This window comes from Neoarius graeffei, chromosome 24 (assembly GCF_027579695.1).
Source record: "Neoarius graeffei isolate fNeoGra1 chromosome 24, fNeoGra1.pri, whole genome shotgun sequence".
NCBI lineage: Eukaryota > Metazoa > Chordata > Actinopteri > Siluriformes > Ariidae > Neoarius > Neoarius graeffei.
The window spans coordinates 45582771-45607849 of record NC_083592.1 but is presented as its reverse complement, the minus strand read 5'-3'; the positions used below and the strand labels follow the sequence as shown (position 1 = coordinate 45607849).

General features: G+C 41.7%; 2 protein-coding genes and 1 pseudogene across 3 annotated transcripts; all 3 read right to left on the bottom strand.

Moving 5' to 3' along the window:
• Positions 1–2196: 2196 nt before the first annotated feature.
• LOC132872102 (atypical chemokine receptor 2-like) lies at positions 2197–3080 on the bottom strand (annotated as a pseudogene).
• Positions 3081–13860: 10780 nt separating this feature from the next.
• LOC132872098 (atypical chemokine receptor 2-like) lies at positions 13861–15049 on the bottom strand. Its single transcript, XM_060906693.1, has one exon. The coding sequence runs from the start codon at positions 15010–15012 to the stop codon at positions 14122–14124; it is 891 nt and encodes a 296-aa protein (XP_060762676.1). The 5' UTR covers positions 15013–15049; the 3' UTR covers positions 13861–14121.
• Positions 15050–21815: 6766 nt separating this feature from the next.
• LOC132872097 (atypical chemokine receptor 2-like) lies at positions 21816–25006 on the bottom strand. Of its 2 annotated transcripts, none has more exons than XM_060906692.1 (2): positions 23412–25006; positions 21816–23034 (listed from the first exon to the last, which is right to left on the bottom strand). In XM_060906692.1, exon 2 carries the CDS (start codon positions 22966–22968, stop codon positions 22030–22032), a length of 939 nt encoding a protein of 312 aa, XP_060762675.1. In that variant the 5' UTR covers positions 22969–23034; positions 23412–25006; the 3' UTR covers positions 21816–22029. The 2 variants fall into 2 exon arrangements, with proteins under 2 accessions (XP_060762675.1, XP_060762674.1); XM_060906691.1 differs by having other exon boundaries at positions 21816–23784; positions 24044–25006.
• Between the last annotated feature and the right edge of the window lie 73 nt (positions 25007–25079).

Below are 25079 nucleotides of genomic sequence, written 5' to 3'. Positions count from 1 at the left end.
TGATGATCTTGTGCTTTGGCTTCGAGGCACTGCGCGCCCCTGGGCCCATGTAGATGGTCACATGGTCAGAGACCAAATGGCGGTAGACAGGTGGGAGCCGAGAAATAATCATCCAAGTTCGTAAAAATCTGATCCAGAGTCCTGTCACCCCTAGTTGGAAAATTCACAGTGGGTTTCAAGTTAAACGATCTAACCGCTGACTGGGCCATAGGAAGAAACGTTCTATTAAAATCGCCAGCCAAGATGAAGGCACAGTTTGGGTAGGAAGCTTCCAAAGACACGAGTGAAGATATTAGATATTCCTTCATCGCTGCATCATCAGCGTCAGGGTACTGATAGATCACGCCCACAATGATGTTCGAGAAGCCACGCGGTAGACGGCTCGGCCTTAGGTCCGCCCAGAGGACTTCATGGTCAGGGTGGTGATAATCGGTTAAAACCGAACACTTGATGGAAGATTTAATGTACAAACACACACCGCCATGTTGCCAGCCCACGCGATCGCCAATCTGGTAGCCATTGATATTAATCGGCTCATCAGGAACGGAGCTCTTTAACCATGTCTCGGTAAAAAGAGCCAGCTCGGCGTCCATGGTGGTAATCGCGTGAGCGATTTCATCGATCTTTGGCTCGAGCGACATTGGATTAGATAGAAGAATGGAAGGCACAAAATGCGAGGAGGTCCCACGGGAGCTAGGAGTCACGTTGTTGGTTTCTAATGATGAAGAAGGGGTGACGATTTGAATATTTAATAAGTTCCCGTAGTTCACCGAATTTTGTCTTCTACTAGATTCCCAAACACCAGGAGTTTTACGGTAGTAAGAAGAGATAGTCTGGATTCGGTGTTGTCGTCCATCTGCATTACACTTTATGCCGCCGCGTTTTCCTCGAGTACGCTTTAACAAACCAGCAGATTTCAAGGCGCTCCACTCTGACGGTGCCAAAGGCAAGGATGAATTTCGCCAACAGGATCTTAGAAAAAGTAACGCTGATCTAGTATACATTACTGCCATATCGTTAGAAGAAAATATTTCAATCCCAAGGTTTAAGATGATTGCTTCGGGGAGAAAATTAATGACCAGGAAGTCTACTAGCAGTCTACTAGCAGTGTTGCCAGATTTGTCAGTATTTCATAATTGGATGGCCAAATAATCCATCAGGAGACAGTCGATTATCAAGGTATCAGTCATCCTCCTGCACAGAGGGAGCGCAGAGCAACAAGAGAAAGGATTTACTCTACACCTACTCAGATTTCCATAGCAAAATACACAGCTAGAAATATGTGTGAAAAAATATCTAGCTAAAACAGTTAGCCAACAAACTTAGTAAGCTACTTAAACCTCAACAACCTTTGGCTAAGTTTGCTAATTCTTTAAGTAATGCAAGAGTAATAGGCTCATCTGATAATAACTGATGATATCTCTATAAGAGCATGATGGAATTATATCTGATTACTTTCCCAGCTGTTCTGTGAAGATATTGGAGGAGGTAGAGATCATCAACTCTTATAGAGGTACAATACAAAGAATGTAAAATGAGATGAGCAAATTGATCACCGGTCTGTTAGCCAATCAAAACAGAAGGAAGGAAAGCGTGAATAAAAGAAATGAAGAATGAAGAATTATTTCTCACTGATTTTTGCAAATTAACATGACCTGCTTTTATGCAGAATCAAGAAGACATTTATAATATTTATAATCTTAACCAAGTAACAGTAAAACCACTCAGACACAGGAACTCAGCTATGCTGTATAAATATCATGACATATAAAAACACAGGTAATCACGATTTAATGTTTGTTACCAAAGAGCAGAGACAGAGGACATGGTTGGCTTGAGAGCTGGCACTCAACATCTGAAAATATGAAAGTTTGTTTGCTTGCTTGCTTGCTTGCTTGCTTGCTTAAAAACTGACTGAAAACTTGGGCATAAGTGTGAAGTCCTGTGGTTTTTATGCAGGCAAATACATTGCTTACAGAGACAAGATACCAAAAGTCACAGTGACAAAAAGAAGCTTAAAAAGAAAGGAGGCCATAAGAACCCCCTTAAAATACTCTATTAAAAGATGCAAACAAGACAATAACAATAGACTGCAATAAGAAGCAGAAGTATATGCAATTCCTTTTAACATGCAACAAGTCACTGGCTATCAGCAAGAAATCATCAACTCTCTCAAACCTCTACATCATGAAGGGATTAAGTATTGTCTGTTCCATTTGCATGCTGCTGTACAGCCCGAGCAGAGAAAGCGTACAGGAAGGGGTTCACACAACTGTTAATGAAAGTCAGAGATGCAGTAATTTTGTTAGCAGCTTCTGCAGATCTTAACAGACGGTCATTCTCAAGCAACACGGCAATGACGAGTGGGATATTGGAGATGAGTAATGGGAACCAAAAAATAAAGAAAACAGGCCACAATTCTGCTTTGTCAATGCTTGACTCCTAAAGAAAGCTGAGTTATTAACTCCTTGGTGAAGATGAAAGTAGAAGTAAGCCAGTGTGGGGAACAAAACAGTAAACAGTACAATCTCCAATAGTAAAGTAGCCACTGTTCCAACATCATTCTGGTAGCGTCGCTTGCACTGAAGCTGTCCTTCCTCGTTTGTACTTAGAGTGCGTTGTACAAGAGCATAAGACGATATTACTCCACTTAAGATCCAAAGTCCACTCAAGAGGATCTTCTTTCTTTTCCTGCCAAGCTTGTTCCATTTCTGAGGATGCAGCACTTGTATATATCACTGAATGCTCATCAGAACCACACACAGTGTGCTACAGTACATGCTAAAGTGGAACAAATAGGAGAGAAGCTTACACAGGACCACGCCAAAGACCCAACCATGAAGAAATGCCCAAATCCAAATTGGCAGAGGAAGCAGAGTGAGCAGATCTGATATGGCCAGGCTTAGCATCAGTCTTGGGGTGAAACTCCCTCCCTTCAGCCATCCAGCCAGACGTACCACTACAGCGATATTCCCAGGGACTCCCAGTATGAAGAAAATTGTCATTACAATACTGGCAACCAGGTTTCCAGTTGGGATTGGAGTGGTGAGTGAGCTGTTGGATGAGTTGAGTTGCTGCATTGTTAGATGCTTTCATAGAGCTGTGAGAAACTGAGCTGAATGAGTAAGCAGAAGTGTAGGTGTTTGTGGTGTCCACTGTGCAAAAAGCCATGGGTGCATGGAGTGTTGATGCGTTAACTTTCGGATTCTCTGCTAGTCTTAGAAGGCAATTTGTAAGTCTTGATAAGCCTAAACGCCTCTCACACTCAAGCCATACTCCACCTCCGTCAATAGGACAGGTGCACCCTGGGGAGCCTGGCTTTGCAGCTAGGTGAGCTAACGGAGTCACTGGCGCTAAGTTATGAAGTAGCCTCTTCCTTCTTAGTTGGAAAATTCAGTTAGAAATCTTTGGAGTAGCTTTGTTAAAAGGTAGAAAAGTCCTAGTCCTCTAGTCGGGACGACCATTTAAATATTATCTGGATATTAGTATCTGCAGCTAATCTTATTGTATCTTCTACCCACTTATATAGTTTCATTTATTTACATTTACATTTAATTGCATTTAGTAGATTGTCTTACGAGTATGGCGGAATGCCACCAAACTGCAAATCATCATAAAGCAAAACAGAAACCTAAGAATTACCATCGTGTCAAGATTGGAACAATAAATGTAAGAACTTCAAAATGCGAGATGAAGTTGGCAGAACATGTATTGCAGATTAAAGGACCCATGGCATGGTGGTTTGTTGATGCTTTAACGGGCTTGTGGAGGTTTCCGGATGTTATATCCGCAGCCTTTCTCGAAATGAACCCTTGGCACGTAGATATAGCCTCCTGGAAGAAAGCCCCATTTCAGCCCTTTTCCCAGTGCGTTGTTTTGCTAATGAGAAGCATGGAGGCGGGGAAGGGTAGAGGGTGGGGGCGGGCCATGGGGGAGGGGGAGGGGCTTGACCAAGCTGCGGGCGTGCTACCTGTGTGTGAACGTATAATACCCTAGGCTTGAACACGCACTCCATAACCAAAGAGGATAGAAGCAGCAACTACAGCAACATATTGCTTATCCAACAGAAGACATGCATTGCGGAGCAATAGTCAAACATAAGCTCATAAGTTAGTCAATTTCCAGACTAAACTCAGTTTAACAGAGCATGCTGCATGCTTTTTGGTTTTGTAGCGCAGAGTACCTGGCTAACTGCAGGAAGCGTTTAGCTGCACAGCTAATGTAGCCATTGCAAGGCTAATGCACCGATTTTAAAACATGGCAAAATGACTTAACAGTTATACACTTACTTGTTCGGTGTTTGTGGCTGATGCGGCAGGGATGCTTGGTACGGACCCAGGCTTCAGTGACAGTTGATGTGCAAAGCCTGCCCTGTACTGTCCCAAGTTGTGGAAACATCAGGAAAATGCTTCCGACAAACATACACCGTCTTAGGTAGACTCGACGGCGTATTATTGGAGTAAATAAAATTAAGCCACTGCGTCTTCAGGGGTTCTCCCGTCGGCAGTAAAAACAGACTCCTTTCTGTGTTGTCACATCCATGTACAGCGCAACTTCCATGTTTCGCTCACTTAGGTGGTGTCATGTTGTTGTGTCCTCTATGGTCTCCTCACTACAAAATTGAAGTGACGTATCTATGGTGGCAACTTTTGAGCTGGGCGGGCAATCCATACAGTGGGTGGGAATCCGGGGGGGGCGTGGGGATCATCTCCCTTGCTGACGTAGTAAAGGGAAGAGCCTATCAATGCGCCATTTTGACGCGCCATTCTCAAATGTTGACAAAGGGTGGGCATAGTTTGGTTTACACATTATGACATTTTCTAGCCACTGGGGTGACTTAAGAAGGTCAGAGGAACTCATTTTAATGTTAAAAAACCTCAGAAAGTGAAAATTTCATGCCATGGGACCTTTAAGAAATTACAACATGACATATGTTGTATACAAGAAACTCGCATGACAGGCCTGGGAGAGGTTGAGTTTGGGGATGATGTACTGAAGGGTTGGCGGGTCTTTTACTATGGGCTAAAATTAAAAGCTAATGCCGGTGTGGCAATAGTGTTGTCACCCCATGTTAAACTTGTTGATACTGAACACCTTATGGAAGGCAGAATTATTCTGGCTAGAGTGGCTCTGCATGGGATTAAACTTACCATAGTATCATGCTATTCTCCAAATGAAACATATGCCGCCTCGAGTAAAGAATTGTTCTACAATACCCTCTCAAGGGTCATAACAACAGCAAAAAAAAAATCACATCCTTCCTTCAAATTAGTTAGTCTGTGGTGATTTCAATGCCACCATAGGAAAAGATTGCAGCCAGAGTAACAGCTGGGCATGTGTTGGACAATTTAACGATGATGAGCCCACAAGTTTCAATGGCATGAAGCTTATTGAAGTTGGTGAAAACAATGGTCTCTATATTTTTAACACCTTGTTTGCTACCAAGACACCTCAGCATAGATGGTCCTTTAAATCTAACTCAGGATACTTTAGATGGCTTGATTACATAATGGGAGAATAGTTTGTCAAAAGAGCCTCACAGAATTGCAGAGTGTATCCAAGTGCCAGTGTTCCTTTTGAATCTGACCACCGGGTAGTGGTCCTTAATGTTATGTTTCCAACTAAAGGCAAAAGGAAAATCATTTTCAGAAAAGTCATGCGATAGAGCCCGTCAGGTACCAAACATGCAAGTACTCAGGGACTCTGAAGATGTTAGGGTTGAATACAGTAGGCAACTTGATGATATTCTTAAGCAACCTCCATCCACTAAAGATATAGATGAGATCACACAAAATATTGTCAGTGCTATCCACACAGCCACAGAGGAAAAGATTCCAACACTGCATAGAAACACTGACAATAAACCTTGGGTGGACGAGGAGTTCCTTACCCTTCTTGAGAAAAGGCGAAAAACAACTGATGCCATGGAAAGAAAACAACTGTCTAACCAGATACGTAAACTCCGTCTTAAGTTGAAAAGCACATATTATAAAGTTAAAGCATGTAAGATCAATTTTGCCTGTGAGCAGAGGAATACTGAAGAGGAATTCCATCTAGCTAAAGACTATTCTGCACTTCAAAAACTGAGTCGACAGGTTATACAGCCAGAGAAATTGGAGGAACATTTTGCACAACACTTGAGAGAGAACATTTAGTATGCAACCTGAGATACTGACCCCTGATCATTTCTCTCATATAGTACCCCCTTGCGATGTAGATCGTATTGATGAGAGTGCACCTGGAGCCTCAGAGTTAGGGAAGAGCATGTCAAAGTTAAAAAATGGGAGATGCCAGGGAACTGACAAGATCTTCAGCGAGCAACTAAAGTATTCATACTCGAAACAACTTATCCTCTACATTGTGTTTCTGATGGGAATGATCTGGGAATGTATTATGGTCCCAAGTACGTGGCTGCTTTCTTCAATCACATGTATCTACAAGAAGGGACTGAGGTCTCTAGCAGAGAACTACAGAGGCCTGTCTATTATTGCAACACTCTAAGTTAACATCTATGGTTGTTATTCAGCGAATAAGACCAATTTATGAAATGATCATGATGCAAAACCAGTTTGGCTTCAGAAAAAAATCGTTCAACTTGTGATGCAATCTGCATAGTGCAGCAGATAATAGAAAAAGAGAAACACCTGCTCTATGTGTGCTTCATTGACCTTAAAGCGGCATACGACTGGATCCCAAGAGAAGCACTGTTCCGTGTTCTAGAAATTCGTCTCCAGTGCCCCAAATTGATTTCTATTATGAAAGCCTTGTACATGGGCACAATGGCCTGTATAAAGGGTACTGGTCACTACTTTAATACTTATGTAGCCTGTCGTCAAGGTGCGCTTGAAAGCCCTACAATATTCAATGTGTATATGGACTTTGTCATGCGATGTGCTAAACACGAGATCTCCAAACAGTTCCCTCAGACTGGTGCACGTATCGAGTTTGTCATACCAAACGAGGTTTCCCAGCGTGAACTTCGCACCAGTACAGCGTATGGCGTGACCAGAATAACAGAGCTCATGTATGCTGACGACATTGTAGTGTTCTCCGAAAATGTAGATGAACTGAAGAAGATCTTAGAGATCTATGACAACACGTTCTCTAGATTTGGGCTACAGATGTCCTACAAAAAGACAGAGACAATGGCGTTCAACATGGAGGAGAATATTAAAGATCAGAAGAGCCTACTGACTGTCAATGGTGTAGAAATCAAGAATGTGAGGCAGTTCCGCTATCTCGGCCACCTCCTTACTTACACTGGAAAATCATCATTCATACATCACAGGATCGCCTCAGCGTATGAAAAATGGAACGAGCTGAAACATGTACGGTACTTACTGATCGCGAGATTCATCTGAATACCCGCATAAAAATCTTGACAGCATGTGTACGTTCCCGGCCATTATATAGTGTTCAGACATGGGAGCTTCCCACTATCGAACTCCAGAAGATCAACGCTGTCTGGAATGCGTTCCTGAGAAGAATGATAGCTGGAGGCTATGCAAGGAAAAATGCCCCTACCAGAAATCAACACAAAAAGGGTCATTTTTCAGGCATGAAAATCTCTCACCTTTTGGCGAAATTCGCCGTTTTGAAGTCAAAAAGGGTGACCTACGCGAATCGTGTAGATCCGAGGAGATTTTTTTTTTTGAGGGGGGGGTCGGGGTCGGGAGATTTTTTTTTTTTTTTTTATAATTATCATATGATTGACTTAATACGCAAACTGAGCACTTCAGAAATCGGCCCTTTAAATGACACTTGGACGGTCAGCAAATCCTCCTGGCTGCTTCGCTGCCGAGAACCAATCATATGCCAAACTGCGTTCCATTATTCCAATCATGCGCACACTCTTCACGTGTACTTGGAGTGCATGGAGAGAACCTGTGGTTGAAATGCAAAGCTGCAAGAACGAGAAGCAGGACATATCCACCTGGGACAAGGCAGACCAGAGCGTAACTTTTCACATTTACCTGCATTTACCAGCGGATTGAATTTGGTGAGTAATGGTTTCAATCGTTTTCATATTTTGTGCGGTATAACAAAGTTACTGCTGTTTGCTACAGCTTGCGTTGAACACTGCCAGAGCTAGCCGAAGCTCTGGTGAAAATAATAGCTCCCGTTTGCCAGATATTAAGTTAGCGTAAAGCTTGTGTAGTTAACGGTAACATAAAAGAAGAAGCACAAACTTCTTTCTAATATCTCTGTAATTGGTATTTCAGGGACGTGTGAGGATAATATTCACGTGAGGGGCTGAAAAGGCTGAAGGTGAAGTGGTAAACTCTAAAACTTGTTAGCCTATGCTTTGGCCCATGCTTGAAGCCTTTTGTGACAAAATAAAAACTTGTGAACCCTGGTCTTTTTTACACTCCACTGTTTTACACTGTTATTTATTGATTCATTAAAACATAATGGTTTTGAGCCATCTAAAATAGCGAAAGCGGGCGTCTCGCGTTTACTGCCCGGGCTCCATCCATTGACAAGACGGGGTGTCAATTTTTTTCAGTGCAAAATTAGAGAGAAGACAACAGGGAAGAGTGTGTCACGAAAGGCTTGCCGTGTGTTTAGACCAAAAGCCACTAAAGCTGTTGTGTAAATCGCTATGTTGATATTATTTTTAGTCGCTGCTGTAGCTTTTGTCACCATTCTAAGTCAGCTAGCCTACTTCTGGCCATTAAAGCTTTAGTAGTTTCTGGTGTGAACACATAGACCATGAGCCAGAGCCTCAAAATATGGAAACCGTTACCGAAAAAGTGGAAAAGGCTACCATACCTTTTCTGAAAGCTTGGATTCTCAGCTTTTCAGTGATGTATGATGGCCATCTGACAAGAGTAGCTGTTTTGAGTTATCACACATAATGTAAACTAAGGTTGAGAAAATATTGCGTATAAATCAAGCAGAACACTGTATTCATTGTGGCATGAGGAGACGACAACGGTTCTACAGCTGAGCCTCTACATGGGTGTGCTGGCTATATTAAAGTACTACGTCATGGTTTTCCAGGTCTGTGCTAGTTGTGCTTGGAAATACTACATCTTCACTGCAACTGTATGCACATTCAATGTTGAGTTGGTCCATTTCCTAAGAATTTGTTTCCATGCACAGGGCAGCCAGACATTGGTCTATAAGCTTCATGATCGGCAGCTCGAGCTTTTCCTGTCCTACTTGGCTTGCTTTGTGAAGGCAGAACACATTACTAAGGTAATTTCTCTCCCTTAGGCTTTCTCTGCCTGCCTAAGTTCATTGTTTTTATTCTTATTATACTTTTGGTTTCCCATGCCATCTGTTGAATGTTTCATTTTTTTGTTAAACAACCTTTTTTAAAAATTGTTACTCCCATATAAAGCTATCTCCCAGGGCTCTAAGGGAGCTGATCCTGGAGGATCACATGCTGCTGCCCTCGAAGGACGTATATGTGGGACAGGAGGCTGACACATTCAGGAGCCAGAATCCCAAACATGCTGTAAGCACCCTGCATCACCTACATGACTTTCTAAATTGTTTTTGAGACTTAAATAATGCTACATTTGTTCCAAGTCAGAGGCATGCTCAGTCCCTTCAGAAAATAAACCAAAAAAATTTGGCTGAGTTCTCTTTGGTCCAAGGTTATGTTATCCAAGGTTAGGTGAAAATAACTTTTTGCGTGGACAATTTTAAAGCCCTTTTTGGACATTTCAATATAAATAATTTTTAACGTCATGGAGTGCCTTGGTCAAGAACAGTTATTCTTTTCACCTAACCTTTCTTAAAATAATGGTCTTTGTTGTTTTTCTGTCAGTTGTTGGTGCCATACCTAGCTAGCGTCAGGAAAGCCTACATCACCACTGCCGTTTACCTCCAGAAGAAACTCCCCCTGGACAGTCCAACTCTAATAGCCCTCTCTGCACTGGACCCTCTCCTGCGAGGTCACTCACAGGCAACCATTCAGTTAAAGAGGTAAGATAAAAAAAAATACTTTTTTGTTTTGGGATTTTGCTTACTCCTGTCATTGATTTTTAAACTCATATCTATTTCTTGGCAGGCTGAGTGCTATGCTGCGTCACCTCTTGCCAGAAGACCAGGATCTTCCAAGGGAACTGGTTCAATTCAGTGTGGATCTGACCCTCCCCAGGTACAAGGAGGGAGATGGGATAGTGGAGTGGTGGGGTCATGTCTTTGACCAGCCTGGTAAGTACCCCGCCCTCAGTGCATTGGCCAAATGCTGCTTTTCTATCTTCCACGGACCAAGAGTGGAATCCTCCTTCAGCCTGATGAACGAGGTCATTGACGAGCATAGTGGCAACATGAATGTGGAGACCTTCAACGCCATCCAGACGGTGAAGTATACCCTGCGGTCCAGGGGGCAGACGGCCATGCAGATGTTCCAGCAGAGCGACATGAAATTTAGGGAGGTGGACAGAATCATGTGCCGAAATATAAATAATGCAGCAGCCACATACAAACAGAAACGGAAGGCAAAAGCAACAGAAAGACAGCTGCAGCGCAGAAAATATGGCTGTCAAGAAACTGGGAGTGCTCAGCAGGCAAAGAAGCAGGCTGCTGAAAGTGAGAAGCAGGCAAGGCTGAGGCATGTGGCCACTCAGCGTAAAAGGGCCATGGAGACTCTGGCAGTCCAGGCAAAAAGAAAAAAGAAAGAGTGATCAGTTGGACTTGGAATTGGATTTATTGGAATTGCATGTATTGTTCTCCAGTCTGGCAGGGCATACATTGATCTAAAGTCTTTAATTTTTTTTCAGTTTTTTTTCCTCTTTTATTATTGTTCATATGGCCTTGTACAAACAGTTTTGAACACCTCTCTCTGACTCATCTAACACATTTGGCTTCTGTGAAAGTAAACTTTGTTTCTAAATAAAACATGGCCAGCACAAGATGCATGTGGTGTGTGTGTGTGAGAGAGAGAGACTTGGAGTGTTTTTGGCGCCTCCTGCAGATCACTGAAACACAGTGTGGGTGGACAGCTCAATACTGTATTTTGTTGGGTTGTACAGTGTACCGGAAGTATTTCCTCCGCACCACCAACGCCCGTCGCCCGACAATACCCCACCCCCGCGCGTGCGCACCCTTCTCACCTTTTCAACCCCTGACCCATTTTCATGCCTGGTGTTGACGCATCATCCCAAGTGGACGGGGAACTGAACTGGGCATTTAAAATCTCAAACACGAAACTTTATGAAATCACCCAATCTAAACCGATCGAGGAGTTTTGCCACGTACAGTACTTAAGATGCCTATTGCATGTATGTCGCATACCAAATGATGCACTGCAAAAAATTGTTTTATTTGACAAAAGAAGGAGTTGGAAGAAAACAGAAGAGTTGCTCGGGATCGACTGTAAACAGGCCTTCAAAACCATGATGGACAAAAAGGACTTTATGTGGCTGCTGGAAAGCAGATTTCCAACCTCCAGACAGTCACGCCCCTAGGCCGATCTCGTGCCAGGCGGGAAACAATGATGATGATGATGATGATGAGCGGTCATTGCATCAAATGTATATTTCTGGACGTCATGGTATCAAAAAGTCTAGTAGGTTATTTTGCAGTTCTTCATGCATCCATCATTAACATTATAACAGTTGAGCTTCATAAACGTGTCACTGTTCAATTGTAAAATCTAAACAATTATTTACATGATCAAAGTTATAATGCCAGTGAGTTACAGCTCAGTCACAAATCGTTAATTACATACACAGTATTTGAGTGCCCAGTGTAAAGAGGGTACAGTGGTGCTTGAAAGTTTGTGAACCCTTTAGAATTTTCTATATTTCTGCATAAATATGACCTAAAACATCATCAGATTTTCACACAAGTTCTAAAAGTAGATAAAGAGAACCCAGTTAAACAAATGAGACAAAAATATTATACTCGGTCATTTATTTATTGAGGAAAATGATCCAGTATTACATATCTGTGAGTGGCAAAAGTATGTGAACCTCTAGGATTAGCAGTTAATTTGAAGGTGAAATTAGAGTCAGCTGTTTTCAATCAATGGGATGACAATCAGGTGTGAGTAGGCACCCTGTTTTATTTAAAGAACAGGGATCTATCAAAGTCTGATCTTCACAACACATGTTTGTGGAAGTGTATCATGGCATGAACAAAGGAGATTTCTGAGGACTTCAGAAAAAGCGTTGTTGATGCTCATCAGGCTGAAAAAGGTTACAAAACCATCTCTACAGAGTTTGGACTCCACCAATCCACAGTCAGACACTTTGCGTACAAATAGAGGAAATTCAAGACCATTGTTACCCTCCCCAGGAGTGGTCGACCAACAAAGATCACTCCAAGAGCAAGGTGTGTAATAGTCGGCAAGGTCACAAAGGACCCCAGGGTAACTTCTAAGCAACTGAAGGCCTCTCTCACATTGGCTAATGTTAATGTTCATGAGTCCATCATAAGGAGAAGACTGAACAACAATGGTGTGCATGGCAGGGTTGCAAGGAGAAAGCCACTGCTCTCCAAAAAGAACATTGCTGCTCGTCTGCAGTTTGCTAAAGATCATGTGAACAAGCCAGAAGGCTATTGGAAAAATGTTTTGTGGATGGATGAGACCAAAATAGAACTCTTGGGTTTAAATGAGAAGCGTTATGCTTGGAGAAAGGAATACACTGCATTCCAGCATAAGAACCTTATCCCATCTGTGAAACATGATGGTGGTAGTATCATGGCTTGGGCCTGTTTTGCTGCATCTGGGCCAGGACAGCTTGCCATCATTGATGGAACAATGAATTCTGAATTATGCCAGCAAATTCTAAAGGAAAATGTCAGGACATCTGTCCATGAACTGAATCTCAAGAGAAGGTGGGTCATGCAGCAAGACAACGACCTAAGCACACGTCGTTCTACCAAAGAATGGTTAAAGAAGAATAAAGTTAATGTTTTGGAATGGCCAAGTCAAAGTCCTGACCTTAATCCAATCAAAATGTTGTGGAAGGACCTGAAGCGAGCTAGCCTGGGAAATCCCATGCTGCTTTGCACAATCGTTCCGATCTGAAAAGACAGCATGGAAACTATGGTCTAAAGGCTCGCCTGAGTTAGGGAGCCAATCAGAGAGTGGGGAGGGGTGGAAAGACGGTGACGCGTACTACTCGACAAACGGAAGCTTGTAGTTTATTTGGGACTGTTTACGGATCACATTTAACATGGCGGCGAGCGATACGAACCAAACTTTCGATCAAGCTTTGTCTTGCACAAACGGCAGTAATCGTTCGGTGCCATTGTTTTCCTATTTTTGTTTTGCCTTCTCTTTCTTTTTCCTTCTCTTCTTCGCCTCTTCGTCGCTCTAACTACGTCACCGGGTACAACTGCCATGATTGGCCATGGGCTATGTATACGCCAAATGATAGACATTCGCAACGTCCAATAAACGACCGTTGACAATCGTAAACCACACCTCCCCTACGAGAAATTCAATAGGCGGATTCTAGACTATATTTCACTTGTGATATGGTCTGGTGTTAACCAGACTAGAAGCGAGCAGTTTATGTGAGGAAACCCACCAACATCCCAGAGTTGAAGCTGTTCTGTACGGAGGAATGGGCTAAAATTCTTCCAAGCCGGTGTGCAGGACTGATCAACAGTTACCAGAAACGTTTAGTTGCAGTTATTGCTTTTATGCAGAATCAAGAAGACATTTATAATGTTTATAATCTTAACCAAGTAACAGTAAAACCACTCAGACACAGGAACTCAGCTATGCTGTATAAATATCATGACAAAAAACACAGTTAATCACGATTTAATGTTTGTTACCAAAAAGCAAAGAAAAAGGACATGGTTGGCTTGAGAGCTGGCACTCAACATCTAAAAATATTAAAGTTTATTTGTTTGCTTAAAAACTGACTGAAAACTTGAGCAAAAGTGTGACGTCCTGTGGTTTTTATGCAGGCAAATACATTGCTTACAGAGACAAGATACCAAAAGTCACAGTGACAAAAAGAAGTTTAAAAATAGGAGGCCATAAGAACCCCCTTAAAATACTCTATTAAAAGATGCAAACAAAAGACAATAACAATAGACTGCAATAAGAAGCAGAAGTATATGCAATTCATTTTAACATGCAACAAGTCACTGGCTATCAGCAAGAAATCATCAACTCTCTCAAACCTCTACATCATGAAAGGATTAAGTATTGTCTGTTCCATTTGCGTGCTGCTGTACAGCCCGAGCAGAGAAAGCGTACAGGAAGGGGTTCACACAACTGTTAATGAAAGTCAGAGATGCAGTAATTTCGTTAGCAGCTTCTGCAGATCTTAACAGACGGTCATTCTCAAGCAACACGGCAATGACGAGCGGGATATTGGAGATGAGTAACGGGAACCAAAAAATAAAGAAACAGGCCACAATTCTGGTTACCAGCTTTGTCAATGATTTACTCCTAAAGAAAGCTGAGTTATTAACTCCCTGCTGAAGACGAAAGTAGAAGTAAGCCAGTGTGGGGAACAAAACCATAAATAGTACAATCTCCAAGAGTAAAGTAGCCACTGTTCCAACATCATTCTGGTAGCGTCGCTTGCACTGAAGCTGTCCTTCCTCGTTTGTACTTAGCGTGCGTTGTACAAGAGCATAAGACGATATTACTCCACTTAAGATCCAAAGTCCACTCAAGAGGATCTTCTTTCCTTTCCTGCCAAGCTTGTTCCATTTCTGAGGATGCAGCACTTGCATATATCGCTGAACGCTAATCAAAATCACACAATATATGCTACAGTACATGCTTAAGTACAACAAATAGGAGAGAAGCTTACACAGGACCACACCAAAGACCCAGCCATGAAGAAGAGTCCAAATCCAAACTGGCAGAGAAAGCAGAGTGAGCAGATCTGATATGGCCAGGCTTAGCATGAGTCTTGCGGTGAAACTTCCTCCCTTCATCCATCCAAAGAGATATACCACTACTGCTATGTTACCAGGGACTCCCAGTATGAAGAAAATTGCTAGTACAATACTGGCAACCAGGTTTCCAGGTGGGATTGGAGTGGAGAGTGAGCTGTTGGTTGAGTCGAGTTGCTGCATTGTTAGATGCCGTGGTGGAGCTGTGAGGAACTTTGAGCTGAATGAGTAAGCAGAAGTGTAGATGTTTGTGGTGTCGACTGTGTAAAAAGCCAGCACTCATTGCATCAAACGTACAGTGGGGCAAAAAAGTATTTAGTCAGTCACCAATTGTGCAAGTTCTCCCAGTTAAAAAGATGAGCGAGGCCTGTAATTTTCATCATAGGTACACTTCAACTATGAGAGACAAAATGAGAAAAAAAAAATCCAGAAAATCACTGTCTGATTTTTAAAGAATTTATTTGCAAATTATGGTGGAAAATAAGTATTTGGTCAATAACAAAAGTTAATCTCAATACTTTGTTATATACCCTTTGTTGGCAATGACAGAGGTCAAACATTTTCTGTAAGTCTTCACAAGGTTTTCACACACTGCTGCTGGTATTTTGGCCCATTCCTCCATGCAGATCTCCTCTAGAGCAGTGATGTTTTGGGGCTGTCACTGGGCAACACGGACTTTCGACTCCCTCCAAAGATTTTCTATGGGGTTGAGATCTGGAGACTGGCTAGGCCACTCCAGGACCTTGAAATGGTTCTTACAAAGCTACTCCTTCGTTGCCCGGACGGTGTGTTTGGGATCATTGTCATGCTGAAAGACCCAGCCACGTTTCATCTTCAATGCCCTTGCTGATGGAAGGAGGTTTTCACACAAAATCTCACAATACATGGCCCCATTCATTCTTTCCTTTACACGGATCAGTCGTGTGGTCCCTTTGCAGAAAAGCAGCCCCAAAGCATGATGTTTCCACCCCCATGCTTCACAGTAGGTATGGTGTTCTTTGGATGCAACTCAGCATTCTTTCTCCTCTAAACACAAAAAGTTGAGTTTTTACCAAAAAGTTCTATTTTGGTTTCATCTGACCATATGACATTCTCCCAATCCTCTTCTGGATCATCCAAATGCTCTCTAGCAATCTTCAGATGGGCCTGGACATGTACTGGCTTAAGCAGGGGGACACGTCTGGCACTGCAGGATTTGAGTCCCTGGCAGCGTAGTGTGTTACTGATGATAGCCTTTGTTACTTTGGTCCCAGCTCTTTGCAGGTCATTCACTATGTCCCCCCGTGTGGTTCTGGGATTTTTGCTCACCGTTCTTGTGATCATTTTGACCCCACGGGGTGAGATCTTGCGTGGAGCCCCAGATCGAGGGAGATTATCAGTGGTCTTGTACAACCCCGATTCCAAAAAAGTTGGGACAAAGTACAAATTGTAAATAAAAATGGAATGCAATAATTTACAAATCTCAAAAACTGATATTGTATTCACAATAGAACATAGACAACATATCAAATGTCGAAAGTGAGACATTTGGAAATTTCATGCCAAATATTGGCTCATTTGAAACTTCATGACAGCAACACATCTCAAAAAAGTTGGGACAGGGGCAATAAGAGGCTGGAAAAGTTAAAGGTACAAAAAAGGAACAGCTGGAGGACCAAATTGCAACTCATTAGGTCAATTGGCAATAGGTCATTAACATGACTGGGTATAAAAAGAGCATCTTGGAGTGGCAGCGGCTCTCAGAAGTAAAGATGGGAAGAGGATCGCCAGTAGCCCTAATTCTGCGCCGACAAATAGTGGAGCAATATCATAAAGGAGTTTGACAGTGTAAAATTGCAAAGAGTTTGAACATATCATCACCTACAGTGCATAATATCATCAAAAGATTCAGAGAATCTGGAAGAATCTCTGTGTGTAAGGGTCAAGGCCGGAAAACCATACCGGGTGCCCGTGATCTTCGGGCCCTTAGACGGCACTACATCACATACAGGCATGCTTCTGTATTGGAAATCACAAAATGGGCTCAGGAATATTTCCAGAGAACATTATCTGTGAACACAATTCACCATGCCATCCGCCGTTGCCAGCTAAAACTCTATAGTTCAAAGAAGAAGCCGTATCTAAACATGATCCAGAAGCGCAGACGTCTTCTCTGGGCCAAGGCTCATTTAAAATGGACTGTGGCAAAGTGGAAAACTGTTCTGTGGTCAGACGAATCAAAATTTGAAGCTCTTTATGAAAATCAGGGACGCCGTGTCATTCGGACTAAAGAGGAGAAGGACGACCCAAGTTGTTATCAGCGCTCAGTTCAGAAGCCTGCATCTCTGATGGTATGGGGTTGCATTAGTGCGTGTGGCATGGGCAGCTTACACATCTGGAAAGACAACATCAATGCTGAAATTTATATCCAGGTTCTAGAGCAACATATGCTCCCATCCAGACGACGTCTCTTTCAGGGGAGACCTTGCATTTTCCAACATGACAATGCCAAACCACATACTGCATCAATTACAGCATCAGGGCTGCGTAGAAGAAGGGTCCGGGTACTGAACTGGCCAGCCTGCAGTCCAGATCTTTCACCCATAGAAAACATTTGGCACATCATAAAATGGAAGATACGACAAAAAAGACCTAAGACAGTTGAGCAACTAGAATCCTACATTAGAGAAGAATGGGTTAACATTCCTATCCCTAAACTTGAGCAACTTGTCTCCTCAGTCCCCAGACGTTTACAGACTGTTGTAAAGAGAAAAGGGGATGTCTCACAGTGGTAAACATGGCCTTGTCCCAACTTTGAGATGTGTTGTTGTCATGAAATTTAAAATCACCTAATTTTTTTCTTTAAATGATACATTTTCTCAGTTTAAACATTGGATATGTCATCTCTGTTCTATTCTGAATAAAATATGGAATTTTGAAACTTCCACAGCATTGCATTCCGTTTTTATTTACAATTTGTACTTTGTCCCAACTTTTTTGGAAATGGGGTTGTATGTCTTCCATTTTCTAATAATTGCTCCCACAGTTGAGTTCTTCACACCAAGCTGCTTACCTATTGCAGATTCAGTCTTCCCAGCCTGGTGAAGGTCTACAATTTTGTTTCTGGTGTCCTTTGACAGCTCTTTGGTCTTGGCCATAGTGGAGTTTGGAGTGTGACTGTTTGAGGTTGTGGACAGGTGTCTTTTATACTGATAACGAGTTCAAACAGGTGCCATTAATACAGGTAACGAGTGGAGGACAGAGGAGCCTCTTAAAGAAGAAGTTACAGGTCTGTGAGAGCCAGAAATCTTGCTTGTTTGTAGGTGACCAAATACTTATTTTACCGAGGAATTTACCAATTAATTCATTAAAAATCCTACAATGTGATTTCCTGGATTCTTTCCCCCCATTCTGTCTCTCATAGTTGAAGTGTACCTATGATGAAAATTACAGGCCTCTCTCATCTTTTTAAGTGGGAGAACTTGCACAATTGGTGGCTGACTAAATACTTTTTTGCCCCACTGTACATTACAATGCATCTATCATTAACATGATAACATTTGAGCTTTATAAACGTGTCACTGTTCAGTTGTAAAATCTAAACACTGATTTACATGGTCAAAGTTAAAATGCCAGTGAGTTACAGTTCAATCACAAATCTTTAATTCCATATGCAGTATTGGAATGCCCAGTGTAAAGAGGGTACATGGGTCCCTGCAATCTTCAGGGGTCAAGTCCTTAGTTTATTAATCACTGCATCAGGTATAAATATTTCTAAGATAAGTGAGATCCACCTGCATACCTGCTTGAGATAGAAGCTGCTTGTGAGTTTAAATCAATCTGCCAATGCTGGTCCTTGAGCAAAGCCCTTCAACTTCTCATTGGCGTAAATAAGACAAAAATATAAGTTGCTCTGGATAAGGGTGTCTGCCAAATGCTGTAAAGGTAAATCTTTCCTTACTTGAGCTATCCTGTGGTAAACTAGACATGCAACATTTCTCATGTGGACAAAACTACAGCCCTGAAGGCAGCAACAACAGCCTCAAAAGTCAGAGGAAGGAAGTAATTAAGGAACAAAGAAATGTAGAAACAATTGTTTTGTCATTGATATTGAGAAATCAACATTATATTCCCTTTATACAAATGAAACAAATTTTTTTTAAATCAGTGTTATTGCAAGTATCACATCTCGTATGTTCTAATCTGTAAAGCTAAAGTTATTATCAAACTTTTGCGGTTACCAGAGGGCTAGCCCCCCCGTAACCCAGATATATAGGCGAGAGGCCGAGGGATATCGAAACGGAGATCGGCACCGCACCCATACGCCTTAAAGAGTTGGTTAGTGCTGGGACAGGAGACTGCCTGGGAAGACCAGATTCCGGCATGACAGGGACTTTGACTTGACTATTATCTTAAAACTGATTGGAAAAATGAACAGAAGTATAAAGTCTTGTGATTTTTGTGCAGGCAATTATACACACATTGCTGACAGTTGTGAAGGTACCAAAAGTCACAGTGACAAAAAGTAGTTACATTTTTTTTTTAAAGGAGGCCATAATATGTTGATTGTGTTTATAGTTCTGGGTTCAAACATTTAAGTATCAGAACCTCTTTCACATTTAAGCTTCATGAAATCAATACCTTCATACACATGCAACTTATGTGTTGGAATTTTGGCCATGAGCACTGATGCCCACCATACCATCACAGATGCTGGCTTTTGCACCTTTCTCTGACAACAAACTGGATGGTCATGTTCACCTTTGGTACTGAGAACTCCATGTAAGGTTTTCCTGAAAAGAATCTGATATGTGGACTCATCTGACTACTGCAAATGTTTCTAAAGTCATTCGGTCGATTTGAGATGAGTTTCAGAGAAATAGGCGGCATTTCTGCATAGAATTGATGAATGGCTTCCTCCTCACATAATACAGTTTCCCATTGCATTTCTGGATGCAGCAGCAGACTGTGTTAAGTGACAACAGTTTTCCAAAGTACTCCCAAGCCCATGTGGCTATATTTATCACATTAGCATGACGGTCTCTCAAGCAGTGCTATCTGAGGGCTCGAAGGTCACGCACATTCAACAGTGGTTTCCAATCTTGCCTTTTATGCACTGAGATGTCTCTGAATTCTCTGAATCTTTTCATGATCTTATGTACTGTAGGTTTTGAAAGACCTTAACTCTCTGCAATCTTGCATTGAGAAATTTTCTTTTTGAATTGATTAACAATTCTCTCACAAATTTTGGCACAAAGGTTTGAGCCATGACCCATCCTCGCTTGCAAAGACTGAGCCTTTGGTGTTGCTCCTTTTATACCCAGTCATGTTCCCAGTTAACCTGCTTATTGTGGAATCTTCCAAAACAGTGTTACTTGAACATCCTGTAAACTTTTCAGTCTTATTTTGCCTCCGTCCCAACTTCTTTTGAGTGTGTTGCAGGCATCAAATTCTAATTTTGTTTATTTTTTAAAAACACAATTAAGTTGGTCAATAAAACTATTGAAAATCTTTTCTTTGTACTTTTGTCAGTCAAATAAAGGTTCACGTGAATTAATAAATCACAGATTTTTGGTTTTACTGCATTTTGGAAAATATCCCAACTTTTCTGGAAATGGGGTTAGTAGTGAATTAATGCTACCATTACATCTAAATCTATTGTGAGTTGGCCTAGTGGTTAGCGTGTCCACCTCTTGACTGGGAGATTATGAGTTCTACTCATGGCCAGGTCATACCAAAATCCATCATAAAAATGGTACCTACTGCCATCTGGTGAGGCACACCACAATACAGATGTGAGTAGGGAGTCAAACCCTCACAGTTAACAGAGGACTGGCCCCCCACTGTAACCCTTGCAATGTAATAGGCAAGAGGCCGAGGGCTATAGAAACGGAGATTGGTGCTGCCCAATGCACTTTGAGGGTCTGGTTAGTACTGGGACAGGAGACTGCCTTGGGAGACCAAGTCCTAGCACAGAAGGGACTTACACCTAAATCTAATACCAATAATACACCTAAGTCAAATACCAATAATTGTGTATTTGACTTCATATGTACTGTAGGATAAGATGGACAGAATATAAATTTCCAGGCCATCAGAGAGGCCCTCTGTGTATTCTCTGAAGAGAATCAGTTATTCACTCTTCCTCGGGCTATGACAGGCTGTGGGACATTTTCCAGCAATGGCAGCAGTATGAACTGTAAGGTCTTATTGCTTCTTAACAGGAAGTCATTCGGTGATTTTGTTTGATGTTTCATTTTTTCGATATTTCACAGTGAACGTGTCTCAGCTTCACCACTGTGACAGTGACGGCATCTCATCTCTCGCTTTTTTCACAATCTATTGCTTCTGTATTGTACAGTCAATAAAAGTATATAAGTATAAAGCTCATCAAGAACAACCAAGGTGCCCCACCAATATAAATTTATACTATAAACATAATTTAAGTTTAAAAAAAACAACAACATTCCATCTCTTTCTCGTTGTCACTCATGGCACAGTGGGCACTCCCTTAGACATAGTGTTTATGATTTGAGTAAGAGACTCAGCTGATAATAACCTAAGGTCCACGCTGAAAACCTATGATGAAATTATATCTGATTATTTCCCAGCTGTTCTGTGAATATATTGGAGGAAGTAGAGTTAAATCAACTCTTAATACAGAAAATATATAAATTGATCACCAATATGTTAGACAGTCAAGATAGAAGAAAGAAAAGAATGAATAAAAGAAAATAAGCCTCAGCTGAACTTCATCTTACAGCATCACTCCACACCTTCCTGTCAGCCATGGCCACATGGAGATCTTGTATTAGGAATTAGGCTATGCTGTGTAAAGTTCATGATGTATAAAAATACAGGAAGTCATGGTTTAATGTTTGTTACCAAAGAGCAGAAAAAGAAGACATGGTTGGCAAGAGAGCTGGCACTCAATATCTACAAAGAGTAAGATTTATTTATTTATTTATTTATTTATTTATTTAAAAGCTGACTGAAAGCTTGAGCAGAAGTGTGAAGTCCTGAGATTTTTGTACAGGTAAATACATTGCTTACAGAGCCAAGATACCAAAAGTCACAGGAACAAAAGGTAGTTTAAAAAAAGAGGCCATGACAACCCCTTTAAAATACTCTATTAAAAGTTGCAAACAGATAGTAACAATAGATGCAATAATACGTAGAATTATATGCTAATCTTTTTAAAATGCAAGAAGTTACTATCTGTCAGTGAGAATTCATAAACACCCTCATACCTCCAACATCAGTATTTTCTGTTCCAGTTCCATGTTCCTGTACAGCCCGAGCAGAGAAAGCGTACAGGAAGGGGTTCACACAACTGTTAATGAAAGCCAAAGCTGCAGTAATATTGCCAGCAGATTCTGCAGATCTTAACAGACGGTCATTCCAAAGCAACACAACAATAATGAGCACAATATTGGAGATGACTAACGGGAACCAAAAAATAAAGAAACAGGCCACAATTCTGGTCACCAGCTTTGTCAATGATTGACTGCTAAAGAAAGCTGAGTTATTAACTCCTCGGTGAAGACGAAAGTAGAAGTAAGTCAGTGTGGGGAACAAAACCAGTAATATTATAATCTCCCAGATTAAAGTACCCACTCTTTCAATACTGTTCTGGTAGCTTCGCTTGCACTGAAAGTGTCCTTCCTTGTTTGTACTTAGAGTGCATTGTACAGGAGCATAAGACGATATTACTCCACTTAAGATCCAAAGTCCACTCAAGAGGATCTTCTTTCCTTTCTTGCCAAGCTTGTTCCATTTCTGAGGATGCAGCACTTGCATATATCGCTGAACGCTCATCAAAACCACACACAGTATGCCACTGTACAGGCTTAAGTACACCAAATAGGAGAGAAGCTTACACAGGACCAAGCCAAAGACCCAGCCATGAAGAAGAGCCCAAATCCAAACTGGCAAAGAAAGCAGAGTGAGCAGATCTGATATGGCCAGGCTTAGCATCAGTCTCGGGGTGAAACTGCCTTCCTTTATCCATCCAGCCAGACGTACCACTACAGCAATATTCCCAGGGACTCCCAGTATGAAGCAAATTGCCAGAACAATACTGGCAATCAGGTTTGCAGTTGAGACAGGAGTGGTGAGTGAGCTGCTGGATGAGTTGAGTTGCTCCATTGTTAAACACATCTGCACTGTACCCGGATGTAAACTTGAGATGATGAAGTAAGGGGAAGTGTAGGTATCTGTGGTTACCTATATCGGTAAATATAGCATTACAGGAATCATAGCTACACTTACGGAAATAAAACCTAACAAGGCATTTGTCAGTTCTGGATGCATTAATTTTGACCTTAAATACCTTTAAGCTTTAAAAGTGTCATCAGTGTCAATTAACATGAAATTAAATGCAAGATTTCATGATTAAATATCCATCCATCCATCCTCCATAACCGCTTATCCTGTGCAGGGTCGCAGGCAAGCTGGAGACTATCCCAGCTGACTATGGGTGAGAGGTGGGGTACACCCTGGACAAATCACCAGATCATTGCAGGGCTGACACATAGAAACAAACAACCATTCACACTCACATTCACACCTATAGTCAATTTAGAGCCACCAATTAGCCTCACCTCTTAGTCTTTGGACTGTGGGGGAAACCGGAGCACCCAGAGGAAACCCATACAGACACAGGAAGAACATGCAAACTCCACACAAAAAAGCCCCTGTCAGCTGCTGGGCTCAAACCCAGAACTTTCTTGCTGTGAGGTGACGGTGCTGGTCTTTGGAGGTCTTTGCTCCAAGCGAATGGCTGTGTTGCTTCAGCATAACAGGGCCAAATGGACAGGAGTGGAGAGCTCTTATAATGGGCAAGAGTGGGGTGACCATCTTAAAACGAGTATTAATTTAGATTTTATTTCCACTTGGACTTTGTCAGTATTTCATAATTAGATGGCCAAATAATCCATCAGGAGACAGTCGATTATCAAGGTATCAGTCATCCTCCTGCACAGAGGGAGCGCAGAGCAACAAGAGAAAGGATTTACTGTACACCTACTCAGATTTCCATAGCAAAATACACAGCTAGAAATATGTGTGAAAAATATCTAGCTAAACAGTTAGCCAACAAACTTAGTAAGCTACTTAAACCTCAACAACCTTTGGCTAAGTTTGCTAATTCTTTAAGTATTGCAAGAGTAATAGGCTCATCTGATAATAACTGATGATATCTCTATAAGAGCATGATGGAATTATATCTGATTACTTTCCCAGCTGTTCTGTGAATATACTGGAGGAGGTAGAGATCATCAACTCTTATAGAGGTACAATACAGAGAATGTACAATGAGATGATCAAATTGATCACCGATCTGTTAGTCAGTCAAAATGGAGGGAAGGAAAGAGTGAATAAAAGAAATTAAGGAACAAAGAAATGAAGAAACAATTATTTCTCATTAATATTGGCAAATTAACATGACCTGCCTTCATGCAGAATTGATATGACATTTATAATATTTATAATGTTAACCAAATAACAGTAAAACCACATTCGGCACAGGAACTCATCATCATCATTCATCCTCGCCTGAGATTCCTCTTACAACATTACTCCACACCTTCCTGTCAGCCATGGCCACATGGAGATCTTTTACCCCAATCCCAGGGTCTGTAGAGATTAGGGCAGGGAAGGTGAGTTTTCGAGATTTCACTGGGCGTTGGCTTGGGCTCCAGAGGAGAAACCGGGACACAGCTTCTCTTTCAGCTTGAGAACAGTGCCCAGGGAGCAGCACCCTCCTCTCTCTAAGTCTTACAGAGATGGGCGGTGAGTCCCTGTAGATCTACTCCAGGGTGGCACGAGCGGACCAGTGGATATTTTGTACACGCTTTAGAAAGTTGGTCTAAGTCCCATCTAGTCTTTGTTGTTGTTTGAGGGTTAGCGTCGATGTCTCAGCAATGTAAAGGAGTATGGGTTCCATGACAAATCAGAACAGGTCAAGCTTCAGTTTGTTGTTGAGGTTAGAGTGGCATATCAGCATAGGAACTCGGAAATGCTGTACAAATGTCATGATGCAGAAAAATACAGGAAACCATGGTTTACTGTTTGTGACCAAAGAGCAGAGAAAGAGGTTGTGGTTGGTATGAGAGCTGGAACTGAACATCTGCAAAGATTAAAATCTATCTATCTATCTATCTATCTATCTATCTATCTATCTATCTATCTATCTATCTATCTATCTATCTATCTAAAAAAAACTGATGGAAAACTTGAGCATAAGTATGAAGTCCTGTAGTTTTTAAATA